The sequence below is a fragment of the Sminthopsis crassicaudata genome, chromosome 2 (assembly GCF_048593235.1).
Source record: "Sminthopsis crassicaudata isolate SCR6 chromosome 2, ASM4859323v1, whole genome shotgun sequence".
NCBI classification, from domain to species: domain Eukaryota; kingdom Metazoa; phylum Chordata; class Mammalia; order Dasyuromorphia; family Dasyuridae; genus Sminthopsis; species Sminthopsis crassicaudata.
This window is the reverse complement of record NC_133618.1, coordinates 58,591,156-58,618,520: the sequence shown is the minus strand read 5'-3', so window position 1 is coordinate 58,618,520 and position 27,365 is coordinate 58,591,156. Positions and strand designations below refer to the sequence as shown.

The window sequence follows — 27,365 nt, the reverse complement described above, 5'->3', positions numbered from 1 at the left end:
CTGTGACCCCAAATTCACTAATGGGGCTACTAAGCTGGTACTCCCCAGCTCATGGGCTTGTTAGATGGAAAGTGCTTGGTAATGCTGGAAAGCTTTATTAACAAGAATAACAATGACTATCATGATAATGATTAAAATTGGGATAAAGATGCTGACCTCGGACCAAATGGCTCCGTTTCCAGTTCCTCTGCCGGCTGCCCTTCCCCTCCGCTTTGCCCGCTGTACCACTCTGGGCTGCAGCATCTGGGGGAGCCACACTCCTTCTCCCCTGCCTCAGAGACCCGCAGAAGGACCTCGGCCCCAGACCAGGGCACTGTAATTGTTTCCAATCCATTTGTACAATGAGTGGCTGTGAAAACCACAGTCCCCCAAGGGATGCTGGGGCAGGTTGGTACAGGCTGCCCAGCTAGAGGCCTACCAGGGCTGGGTCTCCCTTTTGCTGGCCCTTCCCGGCCCGCTGCTGTCCTCCCCAGTCCTGCCCTCACTCCTTTCCTTGCTCCCTCCCCAGAGGCTGCTGCCCCCCATTTTCCCCCTAATCTCACTATTTTCTCCCTGCTGTGGCTCTTCCCCCCAAGCACCTGATAATATTTTGAACCCCCACCTCATTTATGATTAGCTTTCAAAAGCCCCCATGGACTAATTCATAATTCAGGACTTGCTAAAGCAGCCATGAAACAGATGAGGTCATTCTTAGCTTCTGAATCTCAACTGATCATCTTGGTCATTTATTAAGTGCTTGATGTGTGAACATGGTGCTGAAGAGAGAGGATTATAAATGACACGGTCTCTGAACACAGTCTGGTTCCATACCAATCCAACAGCAGAGCTAGGCCCAAGAGTGGGACTAAGGGCAAAGGTGGGGGGTCCACTGAATGTACCCCAACTCTTTCATAGAAAGAAGCAGAAAAGTCTCCCCTAATGATTTCCCTGCTCCCTCCCTCCTCCTTCCTGTCACTTACCCACCCAACGTGTCCTTCTGGACCTTCCAACAGCATGGGAGGTGCTGACTTGACAATGGGCCTGGGTTTAGCCTGCAGGCCCTGTGAGGGTGGAAGGAGTGACTCCCCCAGATGCTCCAACCTAGGGTGGTACAGCGGGCAAAGCGGAGAGGAAGGGCAGCTGGCGGAGCCGTCTGGTCCGAGCTCATCCTTATCCCAATTTTAATCATTACCATGATAGTCACTGTTGGTCTTGTTAATAATAATTACAGTAGTAATAAGACTTTTCAGCATTACCGAGCCCAATCTCATTCCCCCACTTGTGACTGTAAGTCTCAACAAGGGCCCATCTTCAGTAGAAACAGGGAGAGGAAGGAATTCCACCATCCCTCAGCTCATAATGAAATAAAGACACCCACCGCCTTGCCTGCAGTGGGTCCTGCTGCAGGTCTCCTGTCCCCAGAGCTGGTTATGCCTTTCCCAGGTCTCCGGGCAGCCTTTTTCATGGACCAGACCACCTCGAGCCCATATCTTGTCCAAAGATCTGCCTCCTTCTCATAGAACTGACCCATCTATCATCCCTACTAAAGGGGCAGGACCTCTACTTTCCTCATCTCTGTATTCCAGGGATAGCTGCACAAATGAATGAATGACTGAGGAATTAATCCAAGATCTGAAGCTGAGAGAAGGGGCGAGGATATTCCTCCATCCTTGAACCCTCTTCCCTCTCTCTGGCTTAGCAAAAGGTCCAAGTCCTTAGGGGTTTAGATAATAAAGGAGGAGAAAAAGCAACATTTTACCTCAAAGAGGGCCAAGTTCCTATCATAGTAATCGCTTCCTTTACTGGCTTCGGAGCAGCTAAGGAAAGGGCTGCTCTCTTTGTGATTGCCGTGACCTGCGGAGAGAAAGAGAGGCTGTTTTAGTTGGCTGCCCCCTCGATGGGCACCCGGAGAGCCACTCTGCCCCCACTGGAAGCTACTAGCTGTGGAGCATCAAGGCAGGGACACCAAGAGAATCTATTTCCCTAGGAAAGAAGGTAAAGGAAAGAAATAAGCAGTAATAAAGCACAGAGAGTGTGGTAAGTACCTTTACAAGAGATCCTTATAACAACCCTGGGAGCCAGGGTTATCACTATTATCTCCATTTTACTTTTTTTTTTTTTATTTTTCCATTTTACTTTTGAGGAAACCCAGCTACTCCTTGTAAACTAGCTACTTATATATACATAAATTATATGTAATATATATTTATATTATAGTTTATACAAAGTTTATATATATATATATATATACATATTATATTATGTAAGCTACTCCTATAAACTAGCTACTTGTATATATATATATATATGTAAATTACATACAATATATATTTATATTTTATATAGTTTATACAAAGTTTAAATATATAAATATACATATTATATATAATATATGTTACATATTATATTATATAAGCTACTCCTATAAACTGGCTACTTGTATATATGTAAATTACATATAATATATATTATATATATAGTTTACATAAAGTTTAAATATATAAATATACATATTATATATAATATATGTTACATATTATATTATATAAGCTACTCCTATAAACTGGCTACTTATATAGATGTAAATTACATATAATATATATTTATATTGTATGTATAGTTTATACAAAGTTTAAATATATAAATATACATATTTTATATAATATATGTTACATGTTATATGATGTAAGCTACTCCTATAAACTAGCTACTTGTATATATGTAAATTATATATAATATATATTTATGTTATATATATATATAGCTTACATAAAGTTTATGTGTATAAACATACACATTATATATAATATGTAACATTATATTTTATATATATACATGTAAGCTACTCCTATAAAGTATAAATCTGAGGGCAGTTTTGAACTCAAGCCTTCCTCATTCCAGGTCCAGCACTCTCCCGTGGGCTACCAGTTGCCTCTAAAACAGGATAGGACTTGGCAAAGAGAACGTTTTTAGAATCCATTTAGCCCCCTCTAAAACCATTCTTAGGGATGGCCACGCGGCTGCTGGGAAACAGCTGTCTCGAAGATGCACTCTCACACTAAATTAGCAGAGTGCTAATGTTAGACCCTCTGGCCGTCCTGCAAATGTCCTCAATGTCATGTCAAGGCCATCTGCAGCACAGGAGAGAGGGCCCTGGCGTGGGAGGCGGAGGAGCTGGACTTGAATCCTAGTTCTGCTGCCCATTACCAGTGTGACCTCAGACAGGCCCTCCCAGCCTTAGTGGCCTCCTCTGTAAAGGAGGAGGGATGGGCTGGGTTGGACAGTCCTCAAGGCCTTCCCCAGCTCCAGAGTCTATGCTCCTACACCCAGGTACCAGAATTTGCAAGAAGTCACAAAAAATGTGCTGGGCAGTCCGGCTAGCTCCGTGACCCCTTCCATGGCCCCCAGACCCTCCCACTTAAGCCTTGTCTTTTTTTTTCTTTATTAATCTTTTTATTTTTCAAAACACATGCATGGATAATTCTTCAACATTAATCCTTGCAAAACCTTATGTTCCAATTTTCCCTCCCTTTTCCCCACCCCCTCCCCTGGCCTGCATGCAGTACAGTGCTTATGGGAAGGAATGAGAAATTCTACTTTCTGCATCATCTCAACTCCTGACTGGTCGGTCATCTACAGCAGAAACTTCCACCCCCTCTGCCCTAAACAACGTGCATCCTCCATGCAGCCCCTAAAGTGATTTTCCCAATCATCCCCTACTCAACACACTCCACTGGCTCCCCACTGATGATAGGACCAAACACAAAGGGCTCTATCTGGCATCCAAAGCCCTTCATCCCTCAGCACCCTCTACCTGACATCTGTTTACACCTTCCTTCCCAGAGAAGTAGGGCTCCTTGACCCAGTAACCCCGGCCTTTGGCTATTCCACAGGCCCAGCACTCCACCTGTTGGCTCTGGGCATTCTCTCTGGCTTGTTCCCCAGGCCTGGCACCCAGTCCCTCCTATCCTCCCATTACTGACCTCCCCAGCTTCCTCTAAGTCTCAACTCAAATCCTACCATCTCTCAATTCCAGGGCTTTCTTTCTCTTAATCTCGCATTTGTCCTGCATACAGCTCGATCTGTATACATCCGCATGCTATCTCTCCCACTGGACTGTAAGCTCTTTGAGGGAAGGGACTGGTTTTACCCTTTTTTTTTTGGTACCCCACAGTACCCAGGAGACACTTAATAAATGCTGGATAATTCATCTTCGAGTACATCAAAATCTGTCCTGAAGAAGACAGTAAGCACTTAATAATTCTGCTTGGCACCTGAGGGTACAATTCAGAGCAAAGCCTCCAACTTACAAAGAAGTACATTTTTGTTCCATTTAAGAGAAAAACTTCCTGATATTATTGATATTCCAAAGTGGAAGGGCAGTCATGGAAGGCGGTAGCTGCCACCTCAATGGAGATTTTCGAGGTGAGGCTGGGAAGGGGGGCATTTGTTAAGGAGATTACAATAGAATGTAAGCTCCTCAAGACTGATGATTATCTCCCCCATTTTTGGGGGGGGTGGGGAAGAAAAGGGAGGCTGTGCTAACTTTGCTAGGGAGGGGAGGGAACAGTAGGCACTTAATTAATGGTTAAATAAGAGTTCCTATTCATGGCAGATCAAGGTAAACAATTAATTCAACACAATCCTTCAGAAAGCAAATGCTGTCTCTGTCCTTGATATTAATGCCTCCTCTCCCAGGAATGGCTGTATTCTTGGGACAACTAAGTTGTGTGATCAATAGAGCACTAAGAATGAAGACCTGAGTCCAGACTCAGACATTTATTAGCTGGGTGACTCTGAGCAAATCACTGAACCTATATCTTAGTTTCTTTATCTCTAAAATGGGAATAACAATAGCCCCTGCCTCCCAGGGCTGATATGAGGATTAAATGAGATAATAGTTGTAAAGCATTTAGCATTGTACCTGGCACATAGTAAAACACTACATAAATTATTATTATTATACTATATTTAAAATTTATTTTTCTTTGTTATTTTCCATCCAACTGCAATACAAGTTCTTTGTGGGGCAAGGCCATTACGATGAAAATCTTAAGTCTTTGTATCAGCAAGCGCTGTGGTACACAGTAAACACTTAATAAATGCTTGTTGAATGAATGACATCCTGGTAGTCTGAGGCAGAGTACCTGAGTTCAAATCTCAGCTGCTATTTTGTTGCCTGCATAGCTCATGTGAGGCAAATCATTTACCATCTCTGAGCCTCAGTTTCCCCACCTGTAAAACAGGGGTGGAGCAGGCTGAACTAGATAATATCCAAACTTCTTTCCAAATTCTAAACAGACTTTTGGTCTCTCCAGGGTGGCCAACTGTCCAAGATAAAGACTCTGGAGTATTATTACCATTCCTAATTTGAAGATACAGAAACGCAGAAATCAGGGCTTTTCTGGGTCTTTTGGTCCAGGTCCAACTCCCCTTTACGCCATTCTAAGCCTGAGCCGGGGTGCAAGGTCTGCTCCAGGAAGGCCAGCCTGCCCCTTGTGCCCGACTCCACAGCCACCCGCCCGCAGATCAGCTCCGTTACTGACTGGCCACTGCTGGTTCTGAACAGTGACCTTGACTTGGGAGCAGCAGTTGCCTGGGTCTGTCGCAACCAGTCAGTGTTGGGAACAGTCACTAATTATCCACGGCTCCTTCCACACGCCCCTTTTCTCTTTCCATTTGTCCCTCCTTTGCTGACCTGATATACTAAAGCCACAGAGAGAGCCATGATCTCCCCAGGCCGTTTCCTACCCTTCCAATCCAGTGGTGGTCTACAACAGACCAGTTTAGGGGTCTGTGAGCAGTTCAGGCCAGATATCAGACAGGACTGTGACATCAAGATAGAATAGAAAAGTCACGAGTATGAAGATCAAATCCTTTCAGTCAAGGGCCCGTCTCCCTGCCTCACTTTCCCTCATTTAGCAAGAGAGGATTCGATGAGCTTTTTGATGGAGCTTCCCAATCAGGTGCCTGTTTTCTTACTTATAAAATGAAGCAATAAAATTCCGGCTCCAAGACTGGATCACAGACAAAAGCTAGAAGCAGACCACCAGGGTGAGTGACAGAACTGGGAGGTGGGCTAGGAAGGAGAAGGAATATAAACCGAATTACAGGACACTCTGGGAGTGGGTTGTCTAGGTCTCAATCTCAAAGAATACTAATAAAACAACCTCTCTAACACTGAATGCAGAACAATCAAAAACAGCTCAAATTTCTACAGCATTTGGGGATTCACAATGCTAAATCTGGGGGTAGGGAGGCAAATATTATCTTCATTTCACAGATGAGAAAACTGAGGCTCAGATTAGTAAAGTGCCATACCCTAGGAAATGGTGGAACCAGGATGAGAATTCCAAGTTTCTTCCCACTACACTTCCAGGCCTTTCAGTCAATCAATCAACACTTATTAAGCAAGCACCTACTATGTTCCAGGTATTATACAAAAACAAAAACAAAAACAAAAAAAAAACCCAACAACAACACTACAGACAGCTCCTGCCCTCAAGGAGCTTCCAATCTAAGGGCAGGGGACAATGAAAAACATCAATGCCCTGAAGACTGGGGGCCATCGTGAGACTGATACCAACCCTGGGGTCAGCAAGGCAGACCATTAATGAGAAATGACCTCCTGGCCCCAGACCTCTCACTCCTGGAGACTGCCCCCCCCTGCCCCAAGCACTCAACAAAGGCAGGCTGGCTGTGACTGTGCATTGCAGGGAAAATTTAGGGTAATCCCTGGATTTAACAGAAAAACAAAGCAAGGCTCATTGGGGTTACATGAAGCCCCGTTGCTTGTATTCTAGCTATAGCTCTTCCCACAAGACCATATTGCTTCCTAGATGGGTAGTAATAATAATGATGATGACAGTAATAATAATAATGGCTAGCATTTATATAGTATTTTAAAGTCTATAAATCTCTTGACAGATATCTCATTAGATCCTCACAGCAACCCTGGGAGGAAGCTGCCATCATTATCTCCATTTTACAGATGAGACAACTGAGGCTGAGAGAGCATCAGTGACTCTTCCAGTTAGGAAGTGTCTGAGGTGAGACTTGAATTCAGTATTCCAATCCAATTCTACCATTCCATCTCCTGTGCTGTCCAGCTGCCTTCTTGAGTCCTGCTTTTCCGTTTTATAAGAAAGGAATCTGAAGAGGAAAAGGGATTGGTGGAGGTAACAGTGAGTCTTCAGTCCAAGACCTGGCTTCCTGCCTTTGCCTCACCACCTCCCTGGGGCTTTGGGGCGGATCCAGTGCCTTCGAGGCTCACTCCCTCTGGCCTTATCTCCCAGAAGTTCCTCCCCTCCGCTCCACAGTTCTGGCTGTAGGAGTGGAATCCACATTCCACATTGGGCAGACTGGCACTTCCCTTTCTCTTCTTCCCTGATGTTCCCAGGGCAGAGGACGCCCGTGTCCCAAGGGCCGGTCACACCCTGACCCTGAAGATCCTGAGGAAAACCAAAATTTCACAGACATAAGAAATCTGTGGCCTCTCCAGCAGGGCCTGGACAGGCTGGGCCAAACTGGGTCTGGCTAGGATGCAGATAATAATGACAAGACACAGAGACCAATGAGAGGGGACATAGCTACAGCCTGCAAGACAGCAAGACCTGGATTCAAGCTCTGCCTCCTTGGGCTTGCCACTTAAACTATCAAGGCCCCAGAGCACAAACTGCAGAGAAGGCACAGAGCTGCACAGGGATTGAGGAGGCTTCCTCCCTGGGGGTCCCTGCTACCAGTGAAATCATGAAGAACAATTACTATCACAGCTATCACTTACGTAGTCACTTCTATGTGCAAGGCATTGGGCCAAGCACTTTACAAACATAACAACAATAATAATAGCAGCTAACATTTATACAGCATTTACTATAGGCCAGGCACTGTGCAAAGAACTTTTCTAAATCATCATCTTCTGCTACTACTATTACTATTATCCCCATTATACTATTACTGTTGCAATGGGAGAGCAGATTCCAGAGATAGGAATTACCTGGACACAGGCCTTGTTTCTCAAAGGAAAAGGCTTTATTGTTGTATAAAGTAGGATGAGACCAAGCGGCATTAGAGGGCTAGTTAATCTAAGGGATTATTTCAGAATGAGTATTTTATATGGAAAAGTAAGACTGCAGAGCAGATGTTACTCCTTACCCACTGGCTAGTCTCTCTAGGGAGATGTCCACTCCCAACCATTGGCCAAACTTTGAGAAAAACAAGGAACAGAACCATGTAGTAGGACCCAAGCTTCCCAGCATCCTGCTTACCAGAGCCCACTCCACCACCACTAATGCTACTACTGCTATTGTTACTGAGGCTAATAATTACAGCTAATATTTATATAACTGACTATGTGCCAGGAATTACTATACTATTGATAAGGGAAGCTAATATTTATATAATTTACTATATGCCAGGCACCGTGCTAAGAACTTTACAAATATAATAATTAACAATGATGATAAACTTGGAAATAATACTAGTAGCAGTGAACATTTATATACCATTACTAAGAACCAGACACTGTGCTAAGCACTTTACAATCATCATCTCATTTGAGCTCAATCCAAAAAGAAAAAAACTGCTCCAATATTTCAAGGCGCCCTGATTTTCTAAGTTGCCCCACTTTTTTTTTCCTTGACCAAGATCTCAAGCAATCCAGTTTTCTGGATTTCTAAGTTTTTGTGCCTAACCTTTTGTGAACCGTTGGACCATCTCTCTAGGATAAAACCTCTCTGAATTTTAATTGCTCTGGTTCTCAGAAAATAATCCACGGCCAGGCCAGCACCTGCCATTTTTTTCATTTGGTAGAATGAAAATTCTTATTCTCATATCCACAGGCAGAGTCAGACTTAAATGTATATCTATGTCATAATAATCAGAAAGAACTTTACAAAGACAAAGTAAAAATCAATCCTGCTCCCAAGCAACTTACAGTCTAGGCCAAGAAGACAATATCTACATACATACATGTGTGTACGCATATATGCATCGACATAACACAGTCTATGTTACGGTACATACATGCAGACTTATTTATACATGTGTGTACTGCATACATATAAGTAATAAAATACACACAAATATAGGTGAGTCATATATATGCATGTATATGTAGAACAACATGAGTACATATAGTAAATATGTGTATATATAAATATATACGTGCACATGTACACACATACTTGTCTCAGTGTATGTATCTGATTTGGAAGAGAAGATATTCGCCTCTGGAAGAGGGGAACGAGGAAAGACATCCTGTAGAAGGGAGTTTTTGATCAGACCCTTGAAAGAAATGAGATTTGAGTCTCAGGTGGAGGTAAGGCATAGAAATCATTAGTTTCGAAGGGACCTCAGAGATCAGTTAATCTAAGTCCTTTGCTCTACAGATGAGGAAAACGAGGACCCAGGAGGCTGGTTTGCCCAAGTTTTCATAGTAATTAACAAGTGGATTAAAACAGGGATCCAGAACCAGTAGTCTTTGCCCAGATGGCACTGAGTGAGAAACTGAGGCAAGGGGTATGGTGAGCACTCCCTCATGGCAACCTACCCAGGGTCCTGGGCCTGATGAGCTCAAACTCCTGCCGGAGCAGCTCAGCCATTCCACCTTCCAGGCAGATAAGGTCGCAGAAGGAGCCATCAGTAAGGGTGTCCATAGTGGTCACGGATGCTGCCCGCTCCTCCTCCACCCATCCCAACATGTCCCCTAGGAGTGGGCAGAGAGGAACCCCTCAAGCTCCCTCTATGGTAAGAGCCTGGAACATCCAGAGGTATTCTGGGATAGCCCCTGTGGAAGCAGCCCCCCGAGGTGGGAAGTGGGGGCCTCCCAGCTGGCTACTATGGCAACAGCACAGAGGCATTCCAGCCTCCCAAGGTCAGCTAACCAGAACTTGAAGCCCTGGGGTAGGAGTGGCCTTAAGATCCTTCCTCTTTTGTAGCCCCAAGAGAATAGTCAGGAAACCAATTTACAAAGAAGAGCATGGAAGAGAATCTTGGTTATGGTATCTGAGGATTTTAAAGATGGAAGGGGCTTTAGAGGTCATTTAGGCCAAGGCATCCATTTTATAGAAAAAATGAAGAGGGGGGAGAAGGAAAAAGGAGGGGAGGAGAGACAGACAGACAGAAATAGAGAGAGAATGACAGAGCAAGAGGGAAAGAGAGAGAAAGAGAGGACAGAGAGAGAAAAAGAGGAAGAAAGAGGGGAAAGAGAAAGAGAGGAAGAAAGAGGGGAAAAGAGAGAGACAGAGTAAGAGGAAGAGAGTGAGAGAAAGAGAGGAAGAGATAGAGGAGACAGAATAAGAGGAAGAGAGAAAGAGAGAAAGAGGAAGAGAGGAAGAGAGGAGGGAGGGAGAGAGAGAAGGGAATAGACTTGATCAATGTCTTACACACACAGAGAATGAAATAGACTTGATCAATGTCAGGGGCAGGGAGAGAAGGAAATGATCAATGTCATACAGAGAGAGAGAGAAAGAAGAAAATAGACTTGATCAATGTCACATACACACAGAAGGGAATAGACTTGATCAATGTGTGGGGGGGAGGAAATAATGTCATACACAGAGAGAGAAGGAAATAGACTTGATCAATGTCACACACACAAAGAAGGAAATAGATTTGATCATACACACACGTACACATACACACACACACACACACACAGAGAAGGGAATAGACTTGGTCAGCAGTCACATGTAGTGAGTGGCCAACCAAGAATTGGAATCTAATCAAGGTCAAATCTTCTGGTCCAAAGTTGGCGTCAATATCTCCCAGCAGAGAACAAATTATGGAAGATGAATGTAACTGAATATTGTTGTGCTGTAAGAAGTAGGAGAGGGGATGGTTTCAGAGAAAACCAGGAAGACTCAAATGAATTGAGGCAGAGGGAAAGAAATGGAACCAAAAGGACAATTTATATTAACAACAAAATAAAACTATACATCTTCCAACGCCTTAAACCTCCTTATTAACATAATGACCATCTGGTTCTAGAGTTGATGCTGAATGAAGGAGAGGTGATGGACTCAAGAGGTGGGATCAGATGTTATTTTTAGAAATGGCCAACACAGAAGCAGCTTTTTGGCACAGTGGATATAGCACCTTAAAATCAGGACTTGAATTCAAATCTAGCCTCAGATGCTTGACACTTATTAGCTGTATAATCCTGCCTCACGAAAAAGAAAAAGAAAGAAAAAAGAAACCAGCCAATGTGAGGATTTGTTTTGCTTGATTATATATAATTGTTAAAAGAAAAAAAAAAAAAAAAAAAGGATCTTACTACTTCCCCCAATGGTGGGGATCTAGTGGGAAAGAAAATTATTTTCTTGTTAATTAAAAAATAATAAAAGCTCCCTCTGCGCTTAAGTACAATGCCTGGCACAGAATAAGCAAGGGTTTAATCCATATCTGTTGATAGATTTACTGATAGGTTCATAAAATTTAGGGCTGAAAAGGATCTGACAGTTCACCCAGTCCAATGTGACCATTTTGTAGCTGAAGAAATCAAGGCTCAAGAGGGGAAAGTACTTTTCATTATCACACAGATAGTTTCAGTCCCAACTTTTCTGATCCCAAATTCACTGAGCTTAATAAACACTTGTTGACTTGACTTTCCATTGGTAAACTCTCAGGCAACTTAAATCAGCAGCCGCTGACACCAAGAGGTCAAGCCAACTCTTTACTCTGTTCCAAGGCCTGTACTTAAGCATTGAGGATTCAAGAAGGACAAAGAAGTCCCTCCTCTAAGGGAGTTCACAGTCTAGTGGGGTGAGCATCTGCAAACAAGTATGTGTAAACAAGCTTACAGATAGGAGAAAGGATTCACCACCATAGAAGGAATACAGAAAGCTTTTCTGAGAAGCTGGGATTTTATCAAGGACTTGAAAAGCCAGGAGGTGGGGGTGAAGGGGGAATGCCCAGTAGTCTGAGTTAAGAAAAGCAAAGAGGCTAATCAAGTGTTACCAGTCCCAGAGTTTATGGAAGTGGGAAAGGTGAGAGATTATGAATGGCTTTATTTTATTTATTTTTAAATTTATTTTTCTTCCTTTTTTATGAATGGCTTTATTTTTCTTTTCTTTCTTTCTTTTTTTTTTTATGAGTGCCTTTAAAGAACAAAAGATTTTCTATTTAGTTCTGGAGGTGACAGGAGCCATGGCTTCCAGGCCTTCCCCCTTCTAACCACATCTACTTGATCACACATCTGGAATCCTGCTCAAGGCTCTGATTTGGGGCATTCAGAACTAGGCCTGGTTCTACCTCTAGCACCCCAATTAGGCCAGTCTATACCTCCTTCCACCCTATTCTATGTCTTCCTTCCCTAAGTCTTCAGTAATGGCTTCATTGTCTCAGGTGGGGTCACCCAGACATGGGGCCCAATCTTGGTGGCAAAATCAGAAAGAGAAAGTTCAGAGCTGGGGATAAACATGCAGAAACACATAGTGGAGGGTGGGATAGAGGAACGAGACATGACTGGCCCAGACAGGAAATACAAACTGGAATGAAGAACAGCCTTGTCTTTAGGGGGTGTGGGGGAAGAAGCTAGCTAAGTATACTCCCAACCTACATGAAGGCAAGTGAGGGCAAGATCCAAAAACCATGGCCCTGGTACTGCTGAGAGAGGTGCCCCACCCCATCCAGTAGGCCTTGGGGGAGGCAGGGGGAAGAGAAAGCTGCCACCATTCAGACTCTACATTTGGAGATGCCCAGGTGTTCCACATCAAGTCCCAGAATAGAAGGACTCCCCACCCCCAAAGACTTGGGGATTCCCCACATGAGAAGAAGGATCAGGTTCATTATTAGGCCAATGGTTCTGAAACTTTTTTTCCATCATGAACACTTCTGGCAGTCTGGGGAAACCTAGGGACCCCTTCCCTGAATATTTTCAAATACAGCATAAAAACTGAATTCAACAGAAATCAAAAGTTAGTGAAAATACTTTTTTCCCCTCCATTCAGTCCCTGCAATCTACCCAGAAAGCCCAGGTTAAAAAACCCTGGTTCTTGACTGAGAAAGCTTGGAAAGCAAAGCAATCAGATGCACTCAGGGAAAAAATGGCCGGAGGGCTTCTAGGAATGTCTAAGGGCCCCACAATCTGGCTGGCCATCTGACTGCAAGCAGATAAGGAGGGAGCTCTAAATGGCCATTCTAATCAATAATTAAACTGAAGTGCAGACATTTTATTCAGGAGGTTAAACACAATTCAAAATGAAAAACCCTCTCCATTATATCCTTTGATCTCCGAGATGGGAAAGCCTATCCATCCTTGGGTCTGATGAGGGCTACCAAGATACTCATTCATTTATATTATTTCTCTCTTTCCTTCTCTGTGTCTCTCCTCCCCCCTTCTCTTTTTCTCTCCTTTCTTTTCCTTTCCTCATCTTTCTCTTCTCCTCCCTCCTCTCCTCTCTTCCTTTCTCTCCTCTCTTCCTTCCCCTCTTTTTTTCCTCTCCTCTTTCTCCTTTCCTATTCCTATTTTCTTTCTCTTCTCCTCCTTTCCTCTTACTTTCTTTCTCCCTCTTCTCCTCTTTCCCTTATTCTTCCCTCCTCCTCCTTTCTTTCTCTCTTCTCCCCATTTCCTTATCATCTTCCTCCTCCTCTTTCTCCTTCTTCTCTTCCTTCTCTCTTCCTCTTTTCTTTCTTTTCCTCCCCCTTTCCTCATCATCTTCCTCCTCCTCTTTCTCCTTCTTCTCTTCCTTCTCTCTTCCTCTTTTCTTTCTTTTCCTCCCCCTTCTCCTCCTTTTTCTCTCCCCCTCGCTCTCCTTTTTTTCTCCCTCTTCTCCTATCTCCCTTATTTTTCCCTCCTCTTTTTCTCTTCTCCTCCCCACTCTCTGCCTCTGTCTCTCTCCCCTAAGCAAGGGCCTGGGCATCTCCAGCTGGCACTGGGGCCTCCCTGGCCTGTTCCTCCAACTCATCCAGGAAATGCTTCAATCTGGGGGACAGGAAGACGAAGAAGGAGATTAACCTTGCTCATATTATCGCCAACGCAGAATAAATTCTGTTTTCAAGGTTAAAATTACCCACACATGGTGTCATATACCATGGATGAAAGGTTTCAGCCCCCATGGAGAAGTACCCAATTACTCCCACTCCCTGGATCCACTTTTCTTTCCTGGGTCTCCACACTGTAAGAAACACTAGACAGGGGTTTTATCTAGACGTCTATGAACTTTTAAAAATATTTGTTTTTGATCACTGTATCTCAATACAATTAGTTCCCTTTGTAATCCTCCATATTTTATATATTTAAACACATAATTCTGAGATGGGTGTGACATCTTAGGTGACAAGTAGAATTTAGATTTTGATTTCAGTGTCCTTTCTGCCTTTTCCTCACCATTCTAGAGATTTGGGGAGGGTTAGGAGGTAGAAAATGTGAACTCTTTTTGCCCACACAGATGGGTACATACATAGTACCACAGAGCTGCCCACACAAAGCTGCCCAAGCAAAGAAGAGTTGGCCTCCCCTCAGAAAGGTCACTGACCCAAGCTGCTGACCCACATCTCACAGTCGAGTCCGTGAGCTGGACCCCTGTACCATGCAACATGTTAACACTCTGCAGACGTCTGATCAATGGAGGAAGGGGTTTCTGGAAAGAGGGCCAGATTTGGAGTTAGAAGGCCTCCACTCAACTGTCAGCTCTTTCCATTGGGTCAATCACCTTACCTCGTGGGGCCTGGCCAATGATAAATGTGGAAATATGTTTAGAAGAACTGTGCATGTTGGATTATTTGCTGGATTATTGGATATATAATGAATATATTGGATTATTTGCTGTCTAAGAGTGGAGAGGGAGAAAAATTTGGAACACAAGGTTTTACAGGGATGAATGTCGAAAACTATGTATTTTGAAAAATTAAAAGCTATTAATTTTTTTCAAAAAGACAGCTTCAATCACTGCACAGAATGCCTTTCCCAGCGCCCATCTCCCTCTGAGATTCCCTTCACATATTTTGTCTATATCATGGACATACCTAATTATCCTCATTTTGCCCCTTCCCTCACAAGAATGCAAACTCCTTGAGGGTAGGGATTGTTTTTGGTTTTCTTTTCACTCATTCCATTTCATTCTTTCCACAATTCCTGTAAATGCTCCTTGACTGTTTCCCTGGCTGTAAAAATGAGTCAGAGTTAGCAAGCTGCTAGGGTTTCTTCCTGTTCTAAATCTATGATCCCTTGACTTTATTTATTTATTTATCTATTTATTTATCTATCTATCTATTTATTTATTTATTTATTTATATATATATATTTATTTATTTATTTATTTATTTATTTTAACGAGGCAATCACAGTACTAAGTGTTAAGTGTCTGGGGCCACATTGAACTCTGGTCCCCCAAACTCAGGGCCAGTGCTCTAACCACTGCACCATCTGGCTGCCCCTGATTCCCTGATTTTAAGGGCAACAGAAGATCCCACAGTTCAGGGCAATCTCCCCACACACCTGACAACATCCCTTGGAAGCAGTTCCCTTCTCCAGCCACACAGAGGAGGCTGCTGACTCTCGGCCGCTCCCAAGTGTGACAGTGACCACACTTGGACCTGCCCCATCAGCCGGTCTTGGGATCAGGTTTTCCATCCCTGGATCCTGGCTGAGGACTAACAGGGACGAGTGATTAGGCAGCAGAGGGGAGCTCTTGTATTCTCTTGTACGTGGATGTACAAAAGACATTCCTGTCTTCAAAAAGATAAGCAAATAATAATAGCTAACATTACAGATCATTTTAAGGTTTGCAAAGCACTTCACAAATATTACCTTGGTTGATCCTAGAAACCCGAGAGGCAAGTGTTAATATTATCCCCATTTTACAGATGAGGAAACTGAGGCAGAAGTTATGTGACTTGCCCAGGATGACAGCCACAAAATCTCAAGAGGCTGGATTTGAACCCATTATTCCATCTTGCTTCCTACTCTTCCCTTTCCATCCTCACCCTGCATTAACAGTGTACCAATTTCCTAAATTATTTAAAAGATACTTCCTTTATGTTTCCCCTATATATATGTAGCTCAAGGACATCCATAACTCAGACAGGTGTAAAAAAAACTCCCAAAACCTTCCCTACTGAAGGGCTAATAAAGTATACTTCTCCATGATGAAGTATAAAGAACACTGATCCTCCTTCCCCTCCACAATGTCCCTCTCTGCAATACAAGTCTATTAAGATGAATCTCCCTCGCCTCCCCCTACGGGGGAGTGGAATCTACGCCACATACCCATGCAAAAAAATACCAACTTTCCAGTTTGGCAGAAACTAGGGTATAGACCAACATTCACCCCACATACAAGACAGGGTCAAAACGGGTACATAATTTAGACATAAAGAGTGATATAAGCAAATTAGAGGAGCGTGGAATATCTTGGCTGTCAGATGTAGAGATAAGGGAAGAATTTATGACAAAATGAGATCTAGAGCATTATGGCATGCAATGGATATTTTGACTACGTTAAATTAAAAAAAATTTTACACAAACAAAACTAAATGCAGCCAAGATTAGAAGAAAAGCAGGAAACTTGGCAGGGGGGGGGGATTTTATAGCAAGTTTCTGTGATAATGGCCTCATTTCTCAAACATATAGAGAAATGAGTCATATTTATGAGAATGAGTCATTCCCCAACTGATATATGGTCAAAAAATATAAACAGGAAGTATCAAACTGTCAATATTCATATTTTTTAAACGCTCTAAAAAAACTGATTAGAGAAATGCAACTTAAAACAATTCTGTGGCACTACTTCACACCTATTATATTGGTGAATGTGACAGAAAAGGAAAATAACAAACTTGGAGAAGATGTAGAAAAATTGGACACTAATGCACTGTTGGTGAAATTGTGAGCTGATCTAACCATTCTGGAGAACAATTTGGAACTAATCCCAAAGGACTATAAAACTATGTTTATCCTCTGACCCAGCAATAGCACTGTATCCCAAAGAGATCAAGGAAAAAGGACCTATCTACCCCAAAAATATAGCAGCTTTATGGCTGTGTGCACACATACATGCACACGCACAGTGGCAAGGAATTGGAAATTGAGACAATGGCCCACTCGTTGGGGAATGGATGAATGAGTTCTGATATATGATTGTAATGGAATACTATTTTGCTATAGAAAATGATGGTTTCAGAAAAACCTGGGAAGTCTCACATAAATTGATGCAAAATGAAGTGAGCAGAACATGGGAATATTGAATATGATTGTATATGATACAGCAGTATCATATAATGATCAACTTAACTATTTTCATTAATACAATGGCCCAAAACAATTCCAAAGGACTTATGATAAATTTGGAACACAAGGTTTTGCAAGGATGAATGATGAAAAAACTATGCATGTGTTTTGAAAATAAAAAGCTTTATATAAAAAATTAAATTAAAAATGAATGTGAAAAAAGTTATTACATATAATTGGGGAAAATATAACATTTTTAAAATATTTTAATAAATAATATAGAAATAAAACATGTTTATATGTTATATATAATTATATATTATAATATGTAAATAATAAAACTGTCAATAATTTCCCCAAAGATTACAAATTACCTAGAGTGAAGAACCTCTGATTTAGGGGGACTGGGCTATGACTGGGATAAGAGACCGGGGGGGGGCAGAATTTGGATTATTACAAGACTAACCCGAGCCCCATTTTCAAGTTGTATATGGAGTCCTGGAGAACCTGGCTTTCTTCTCAGCTCTCAGCAATTTAAAAAATGTTGCAGCAGGTCCCAACATGTCTGTACCACTGACTGCTGCCTAAGACACAGACCGCCAAGCCCTTCCCATAGCCGGCACACCAACCACCCTGTGGGAGGACTGGTGGGCAGGAAAAGGGCACGCACTCAGTTCTCCCATCAGGGACACAGCCCGCTTGGCAAAAAAAAAAAAAAAAAAAAAAAAAAGCCTCTTCAACTGTCTCAGTTTAAAGTGATGGAATAATTTAGCCCCCCCCCCCTTCCATCCTCATACTTGTGCAGCTCTTCAGGAGGAAACACTGAGGTTTAGAGGGGGCAAGTCAGTCAAGAAGCCTTTATTAAACACTTATTACGTGTCAGGTACACTCTACTAAGCTCTGGGATACAAAGGCCCAAAAAACCGGTCCTGGTACCAAGAAACCCCATCCCAGTAGGGGAGATGACCACATGCTAATTATGTGCCACAAAATACATGCAGGGCAGGAGAAAGGTAGTCTGGCATTAAGGGGCACCTGGAAAGACTTCACCTAGGAAGAAGATTTCAGGGAGTCCATTCCAGGAGCAGGGATGAGTAACTAGAGAATCCCAGAATATCTGAGAAGGAAGGAACCTTTAAGATCATTTAAACCAGATCCTTCTTTTAACATCTGAGGAACTCAAGGCCCTGAGGGCCAAGTTCTACTGTGAGCCAGGTACATGAGAGCATAGGACCAAGATAAGAGTTCAATCTCTTGTGCAATCTCCCTGGGCATCTGGGATGCAATGATGATGGGAGTTTTTAATTTAAAGGCAGAAGTCCTGATTTCAAATTCTAGTTTTGCCTTATGGGACCCAGGACTGATGATTCCCATCTCCAGGCCTCAGTCTAGTCCATCTGTAAGAGGAGGAGGGTCCCCCCATACCATCCATCTATGACTTCCCACCATGTCCCCTGAGTTGTGCAGCCTTCAGCCAGTGCAGAGATGGCCCTCACTGGGAGGAGAAAGCAGCTTTTGATATCAAATAGCAGTAATCATGCAGCTGGGATGGGCCTGAAGAGGTGACCCCCAAGGCTGGGACTCCCAAGTACCATGTCAGAAAACCTTTAACCATGTCTTTAACCATAACACAAGGGCCGAAAAGCAGAGAGAGGTCAGAGAAACAAACAAATAAATCCTTGGAGTTTTTAAAGACTTGGGACAAAGAGGGGTTAAGAGGCAGAAGCTAAAGCCCTGGGAGGAAACAGACATCAGGTCGGGGGAACAACAAGGAGGGTCCAGCAGGGAAGACCCGGGGGGAGGAGACAGAGAAGGGGTGAACACTAACAAGGGGACGTGGGGCAGGGGGACTGGCAGAAAGGAGACCCAACATTAGCTATCAATGGCTCCCCTCCCTAGCCCCCGGTCAGCTCACTTTGGGGCTCCTTCCAGCCACTGATGGAGGACAATTTGGGGTGTGGGGGCTGCTAAAAGCTACTCACCACGAAGAGGGCCCTGGATGTCCCCCATTGAGCCAGCTGCCAGGTGTTCCCCAAGTGTGTGGGGCCTGGCTCCAGACTCCAGGCTCCTGGGAAGGTTGGAGGGGGGTGTCATGCCTGGCTGGCTTCTCCCCGGCCAATCAGGCTGCCGAGGGTTTTAATCTGGGCTCAGCGAAGGGTGGGTGTGAGGGATCAGCTTCGAGACCACATTTTCCTGGCCAGGCAGGAGGCGGTCATGGTGTGGGCTCGGCGACCAGGCAGAAGGGCAGGTCGGCTCAGCAAAGCCGGGGCTCCCACTGAGAATCTCCCAGATTTCTGGTCACCTCTAAACCTCCTGCAGCTCAGTTTACCGGCCCTCGACGGCGGGCCCCAAGCCAGAGAGCCCCACGTCCCAGGCACTACCTGCTGGACCACTAGGTCCTTCCCTGGCTAAGCCTGGGCAGCAGGGCAGGGCCGCTCTCCCCGTGTCACACACACAGCAGACGTGACCAGAATAAATGTCCTTTCCTCAGCGACAAAGGAATGAGGGACAGATTGTTCCTGCCTCTCAGACTTGGGGCCTACCGGCCCTAGACAAAATGTGAGCGTGTGTGTGGTGGGGCAAACAAGGAGCTGAGGAAGGGCCCTCGATGCAGGGCAGCCCCCTGAGCCTTGTTGGCCCAGGTGGCCCCAGACAGTATATCCTATGACCTCAGTTTCCATGGCTTAATGTCCTTGGAACCAAACCAGGCGAGTTACCAACAAGTCTCTAACTCAGGCTGCCAGACGCCTCGGCGACACATATGTCCATTCATATCGCTCAGGACACAGAGAGGACACAGCATGGTCATCTCGATGGAAGAGGGGGTCCTCAGGAGAGGCTGGGGGAGGAGACCCCAGGAGCAAGTCTGCCAACTAACGCACCAGAGAGCCACAAAGGCCCGCTGGGGTGATTCTGGGCCCAGGTAATCCAAGGGAAGGATGGGCTCAGGGCCAACCAGCCAGAGCCACATTCTGATGTCCAGACAGCACAGCGGGAGGGCAGCTCCCTAACCCATTCACAAGGGATTGCCCCCTATGTCTGCGAGGGATGCAGAGGTCCTGCCACTCCCCAAAGACCCATGCATGTGCCCCAGAGGTTGGAGGTACTGCCAGCCCCACTTTCTCCCTTTGGTGGGCTCTGAGAGATGTGGACCAACCTGAGACCTCGGGGATTGGAATCGTTCCTCTGCTCCTCCTCTGTGAAACAGGATCAACGAAGGCTGAAAGGGGAGCTGGACAACGTATGTGTATGTGTGTATACAGTATACACATGGACAATGTGGCAAAGGGCGCATAAACAAAGGAACAGTTAATAAGTGAGTTACTACTCACCACCCTGTGGCCTGTGTCCCATACCCAGAAACTTACTGCAGACCTTCTTTACCTCTGTCACCCCTCTGCAATCCAGCACAAGGCAAAGTCTTAGATACTCATCTATATTACAGTGTCAATGACAACTAAGGCACTATACTTAGAGTCAAGGGACCGAGATTTAAACTGCAACTCTGCTATAATCTAAGTAAAACATTAAATCTCTCTCTCTGAAATTCATTTTCCTCACCTGAAAAATGAAGATGCTGATAGTGACTTCTAATGTCCATCCCATTAAGATATATTTGCATTTTGAGAGGGGGAGAATGTCTTTCTCCATCCCAGTTATAGTGGGGCATTCTGAGATAGTATGTGATACACAGATCCTAAATGAAAGTCCTATGTTTTAAAGTGTATATGAGGATAAAAGCATACATGATATAGGAGTGCCCATGTGTGTGTGCATGCATGTATGTGTATGTGCTGGGGCCACACCGGAAGATACAGGGAAGGAAGAGGTGGAGATACAAGTTGAGTCTGTAAGTAACAATAGAAAACAGAGTAGTTGGGGAGGGATGACCCTTGCTCTATCACAATATTTATTCATCCTTCCCTAAGATCGTTAACTTTTCCCTCTCACATGTATATGACTCTATAAACATGCATTCATATGCACACACTTCGCCAATCAAGAAATTTATATTTATGACTACCACACACAAGACATTATGCTAGACATCATTTGGGAAGGGATAATTCAAAGATCCCTGCCCTTAGGGCACGTAAAAGTTGGGGAGATCTTAAAGACCTGTCTGGATAGGAGAAAAAACAAAACCTGTATATGATCTAAGCCAAGTTTGGGGTACAGACAGCCAATGATGAGGCAATAAGGCAACACAGTGGACAGAACACTTCCTGATTCCAGGAAAACCAAGTTCAAGTGGCCTCAGACCCTTAGTTACTATATATCCCTGGATGGATTATCTCAGTTTCCTCATCTGTAAAATAGGGATAATAACATTTACCTCCCAGATTGTTATAAGGATTAAATGAGATGATATTTGTAAAAAAAACAAGAGTACATTCCACAGAGAAGGCACTTAAATACTTGTTCCCATTCCCTTTCTCCAATGCCACTGGAGTTTAGAAAAGGGAAGTCTTCACAGAGGAAGTGGGATTTGAGCCAGACCTTGAGGGAAAATAGAATTCAGATGGGCAGAGAAGAGGGGGGAATCATTCCCAGAGAAGAGGAAGATGAGCATGAGTGAAACTGAAGAAATGGGGATGGCCTATGTTTCTAGAGGGCAGCAAGGTGGGGTAGGAAGGAAGAGGGAGAGGTAAAGGAATTGGAGAGACACAGAGACATAGATAGAGGAGAAAGATTCATCTAGTGAAGTAAATTTTAAATGTAGGTCTGGGCCAGCCAGAATGCCAGATTATTGGGTGGACAGAATACCTGTGTTCAAGTTTGACCTGACATTTAATCTCCATATAACTACCAGCAAGTCAAAATCTCTGGGTTTCAGCTTTTTCACCTGTAAAATGGTGATAACAAACATTGACATTATCTAGCTCACAGAATCTTTGGGGGAAAATGTTTTACTTGTAAAAATTAAAGTGCTATGGAAATGTAAGCTATATTTCATTTCTTTTGTACACCAAGCACTTAGTACCTGAAAGTGTAAGGTTAAAAAATGCTTGTTATAATAATAGCTAGCACATATATAGTATCTACTATGTGTCAAGTACTGTGCTAAGCACTTTACAAAATCTCGCCCGCTCTCTCCTCCCAACACTTCTATGAGATAGATTATTAATATCTACATTTTACAGATGAGAAAACCGAGGCAGAAATCAAGTGACTTGCTGAAGGCCAAACAGCTAGTAAGTGTCTGAGGTAGGACTTGAGTTTAGACCTTCTCCTGTCCCCTTGCCCAGAGCTCTTTCAACTTCGAACTGACTAAATAGAAAGTCATTGGAGACTTAAGAGCAAAGGAACAACTCAATTACCAGATGAAAGTAGTATTTTGGGAAGATTAGTCTCGTTGGGTAAACAAAGTGATACTGAAGGGGGAGAGGAGAGAAGGGGAAATCTCTGGTCTGACTCAGGTCTGACTGTTGAGAAATCTCCACATTCAGGACAGGAAAGGGGGCCAGAAAATGAAGTGGCCAGAAACTGGGAGCGCCTAGCCCAGTGATATTAGCACAGGCTCTGAAGTCAAAGGCTCTATATTTGAATACTGACGCTGTCAGTTACTCTCCGTGACTGGGTGAATCATTCAGTAGCTGGCACATGGAAAGTGTTTAATATATGCTTGATTGATTGAACTTCTCTGGATCTGAGTTTTCTACTTTCCTATCTCTATAAGATGAGGGAAGAGGGGTAATATAGATCTGGACTTCTTAAATTTTTTTTATCATAGACACTTGTCAGTCTTGCGAAGACTATGGACCCCTTCTCAGAATGTTTTCAAATACATTAAATAAAATAGGAAACCAATTATATTGTAAAAAGTTAGCAAATGTGGTTTATGTTTGTTTGTTTTTTCTAAATTAAATTCACAGATGTCTTGTAAGAAATCCGTGGACGAGACAATCCCCAAATAAGCTGGAAATCTATCCTTAGATCAGGAGAGTTTCAGAAGGAAGGGGTGCTCCATACTGGGAAGGTCATCTGGCCGTGCCGGCCTCACTCCTCCCGCTTTAGGAACACACAAACAGCTAGACTGGCAGGTAAGGTTAACCCGGGGGCTCAGAATTCACACCCAAAGCTGGGGGAGGGGAAGAAAAGAGGGGTGGCCGGTCCGAGAAGTTCCCCGGAGTCTCCGCCACACGGCCAGCCCTGAGGACAGGGAACGGGAAGTTTTGGAAGTTTAGGAGGGGAAGCGGAAGGCTGGGGAAGGGGTGCCCGAGGGCAGGCATGGGGAAGGGGAGATGGTCTCAGCAGACAAACCATCTAGCCAGAAGCTCCGGAACCTTCCGGGCTTAAGCAGCGAGGTTGAAACTTCAGCCCCGCGGCACCGGCCAACTTCACGGCGGGACTTTTCAGGCCAGCTCGGCCCGGCCCGGCCCTGCGCCACGTCTGCAGCCCACGCCCCGGCTCGTCCCGGCTCCCCCCCCCCCCCCCCCGGGTGGCCGCGCGTCCGCGGATAAGGAGATCCGCTAGTGGGAGCAGAAGCAGAGGCGCGCGAGCTTCCGCGAGGGTGTCTGGATGATTAGTGTCCATGCGTGTCTGAGTGTGTGCGTGGGTCCGAGAAGTGGAATGAGCTGGAAGTGGGACTCCTCCGCGACAGCGTGGACGGGGATGTAAAAGTGTGTGCCTATGGACTGCGCCCGGGCGGGTCTACGTGGGCAAGTTTACAAGCCCTCGGCGGGTGGGTGAGTGGGGACGGGCCGAGCGTCTTTATGCGAGTGCACACGCCTAGGGGCGCCGGCGTGGGTCAGTGTGGGGTTCACGTGTGGGCGCGCGTGGAAGCAAGGGTCAGGGGGCTGGGGAGGGGGCCGGGATCGCGCTCTCACCGTCCGAGCCCACGGAGTCCTCGGGGTCCCCAAGCTCGCGGTAGTCCACCCAGCTCAGTCCCTCTAAGTTGTCGTAGTCGCCCCGGCGCGGCCCCTCCACGGGCACCACGGTGAAGTGCGGCATCCCCGCGGCGGCCCCGGCCCCGGCGCCGGCTCCCCACGGCCCCGCGCGCCCCGCCCCGGCCCCGCTTCCCTCCCGCATTCCTCCCCCGTGCGCTCACTTCCTCCGCCCGCCCCCCGGCCCGGCCCGGGACCGCCCAGGGGGGCGGAGGGGAGGGGGAGCGGAGGAGCGGCCGAGGAGGGGGCGGAAGGGGCGGGGGGTGGGGGAGGAGGAGGAGCCCAGGCCATCGGACCCCGGGCTCGGGGCGCCCTCCCACTGCGCTCCTGGAGGGGCTGCGCTGGACTGGGGCTGAAGGGGCGCCTGCCCGAGGTCCGAGCCCCCCTTCCGCGCTGGGCTCCGTGCTGGCAATGTCCGGGGTGGAGCCGGGCCCGGGGTAGCTTCTGTACTTGGGTCCTTGTTGCGTGGGGCATTGGAGAGAAAATTGGGTTTGAATCCGGGACCTGGATGCAAATCTTGCCCTTCCACTTAGTCCCTTCCTGACCGTGACTTCGGTGCTTTCGGCGTTTGGCGGATACGAAGTCGCTGCTATCTAGATGTAGATAGAGATACAGACACAGATACGGATACTGACATGGATATAGATAGAGATAGAGGACCCCGTAATCTGCACATCTCAGCAGAGGAGACCATGTTTTCCCTAGCTGCTCCTTTAGTGGCTATCAGGGATGGACCAGGCTTGCTTTGGGGCTTCCATTGTTCCTTCCTCACTAAAAATGCTCCTGGAAACCCGTAGGCGGGGCATGTATCCATCCCCTGGAGGCAGGGATTTCCCCCTAGAGCAAAAATACTAACTGCCTTTCTTAGTGACACAGCTAATACGGGTCCTAGATGGAATCTGAATTCAGTTCTTGAAGACTCCAGCCCTCAGTCTGCTGTGCCCCTCTACACTAGAAAACAAAAATTCACCGAAGGTGAGAGGTAAGAAGGTCACTACTGATTAGGAAGGCAGTAGACCCAGAAAGCTGCTTTATCCTCTCTGGCAAGGCCTCCTCCTTTGGTCTCTTTGCTCTCCAACTCCCACTGAGACCCTCCTTCAAGGTCTAGCTCAGATACCCCCTCCTTCATGAAGTCTTCCTTATTCTGGAAGTCTATACCACTCATTTGGCATTTAACATGGACTTGTATTAAAGTTATCTATACATTGTAAACTCCCTAAATGGAGTGAATATTATTCTACTATCGCTCTAGGTACATAAATGTTGAATGCGTATCTATCCCCGATGCCCACTTTTTGGGTCCATGGGATATTTTCCACATAAAGAATTACTGGAGTCCATTTTTATAGGTCAGGGATAGCAGAGGCCGTCTGGTCCTACCCTCCTCATTTGAGGAAAGCAAAGTTCCCTTGATCATGAGCATCATAGGTAGGGTTTGAACCCAGGTCTGTAAATTTCTGAGTCCAGGGTTTTAACCTCCCACTTCATTGTGCCTCCTCCCTTTAGGAATTGCTCTCCATATTACAGCCCTTCAATCCCTTTACCAAAGAAGAGGAAAGAGAAAAGAAATTGATTACAACCACAAAGCTTTGTTCACCTCTCTGCTGATTTCCAAATCCACATTTCTTATAGGAATCATACAGTTTTAGAATTGGAAAGACAATAGAATCATAGTTTTAAAGCTGAAGTGGAATCACTGAAGTTTAACCTCATTTTTCAGATGAGGAAACCAGCCCAGAGAGGTTAAACAAGATCTCCAAGATCACACAGGTAGAGCCAAGATTCTCCACCGATTCTGAATGATTGCTATGTCCCGTACCCAGGGAACTTGGTTGATGTTCCAATCCTGAACCTCCAAATGCTTCTGGATTCCTCATCTCTAATTCAACATTCTAATGTAGAATCTATTTTCCCATAACACAGGTTCTTTCTCCCAAAATCCTGTCTCTCTCAATGGCTTCCACATTCTCCAAGTCACTTAGGATATAATGGAGGTAGCTTTGATTTCTCCTTACTCCTTGGTGTATAAATGTGTCAAGTCCCAGAATTCTTATTCAGCCATTCACTGGATGTGTCACTCTAGTTCAAAGCCCAGCTATGGTTTCTTGTTGCCTACCCCACAAAATATAAGAAACCTTAGCCTGTCAATCATATACCTTCAGAGTCTGGTGGTACCCCCTGCATCCCCAGCCTCATCTCCCATGACCCCTATCCATATGTGTTAGTATGATTCAGCCATATTGGATTATGTCCCTGAAAGTCTCCTTTACTAATCTGCCTCTGCTTTGTTAATGCCATTCCTCCCTGCTCCCGAAGTAATCTCCAGCACCTGCTCATCATCCCACATCCTACCTGCCTTTATTTAAGGCTTCATTCAAAAACCATCGCTTTCTCGGACCTTCCTAATCAGTAATGGCCTTCTTATCCCGCACTTCTCTTATCTAATCATCATGTATAGTTTTCTAGTCTGTAGAAGCACAGTGGTCAGAGGGCCAAATCTAAAGCCTCTGTTATGTGATTTACCAACTTTGGGCCTCAATTTCCCAACTTGTAAAATGGGGATAATGCTTCTTGGGATTGTGAGACTCAAATGGGATAATTCATATAAAGCAATTTGCAAGCATTAAAGTGCTATGTAAATGTCAGATTCCCCCCCACACACTTCCCACTCCCAAAATACATGCTCTTGCTCCCAAAAATACACATTCTTGCTGTGTAAAGGTCAACTGTTATTATTGCCATCTGTCAAGGACAGGAACAAAACTAACACAGGTTGAAAGAATGTGGATGGGTTTTGATCTGATGCAGTGGAAGGACTCTCCATATTAAAAAGCTCATATGTAGATCTATTGAAAAACCCAAATTATCACCACATGTCTCAAACCCCTCCCCCATGATGATGAACTCCATCCAAAATATCAGGGGATGCAATTTATTTATTTTTTATATCTTCCCCAGTGCCCAGTACAGGGAGAGGCACACAACAGACACTCAAGTTTTTGGTAAAATACTAGTAACCTACTGTATCCAAGGACCAGTATTAGGCAATTGTGAAAAATGCAAAAAAATTAAAAAATGGGATCTTGGAAGTAAGTAACCCATTTTACAGGGCAAAAAACTGGGTTTGAGTGAGATGAAGTGCTCTGCTAAATTTAAAAGTCCAATTTTCCTTGTTCCCAAAGAAACTTCAGGTGCTTATCTTTTAAAAGTTTACAATCTAGTTAAAAAGATAAGTAACTATACAAAGCAGTATAGAATGACAATAAATGCTGGAATTCAGAGGAGAGAGAAATATTTTCTGGTCAAGATGAAAAAGTTCAGGGAAGAGG

General features: G+C 44.8%; 1 protein-coding gene and 1 long non-coding RNA gene across 2 annotated transcripts in view; one reads left to right on the top strand and one right to left on the bottom strand.

The window, feature by feature from the left end:
- Positions 1-24,158, bottom strand: part of SLC12A4 (solute carrier family 12 member 4) — a 54,727-nt gene extending 30,569 nt beyond the window's left edge. Inside the window, exons 1-2 of the mRNA XM_074286385.1 lie at positions 23,980-24,158; positions 1,739-1,833 (exon numbers count right to left, since the gene is read on the bottom strand). Of these exons, the coding sequence (XP_074142486.1) occupies positions 1,739-1,833; positions 23,980-24,103 (219 nt within the window). The 5' untranslated portion in view covers positions 24,104-24,158. The remainder of the gene's footprint in view (positions 1-1,738; positions 1,834-23,979) is intronic.
- The window catches only part of LOC141554473 (uncharacterized), a 31,356-nt gene continuing 27,624 nt past the window's right edge, over positions 23,634-27,365 (top strand). The window contains exon 1 of the long non-coding RNA XR_012485877.1: positions 23,634-23,834. This is a non-coding gene — a long non-coding RNA (uncharacterized LOC141554473). The remainder of the gene's footprint in view (positions 23,835-27,365) is intronic.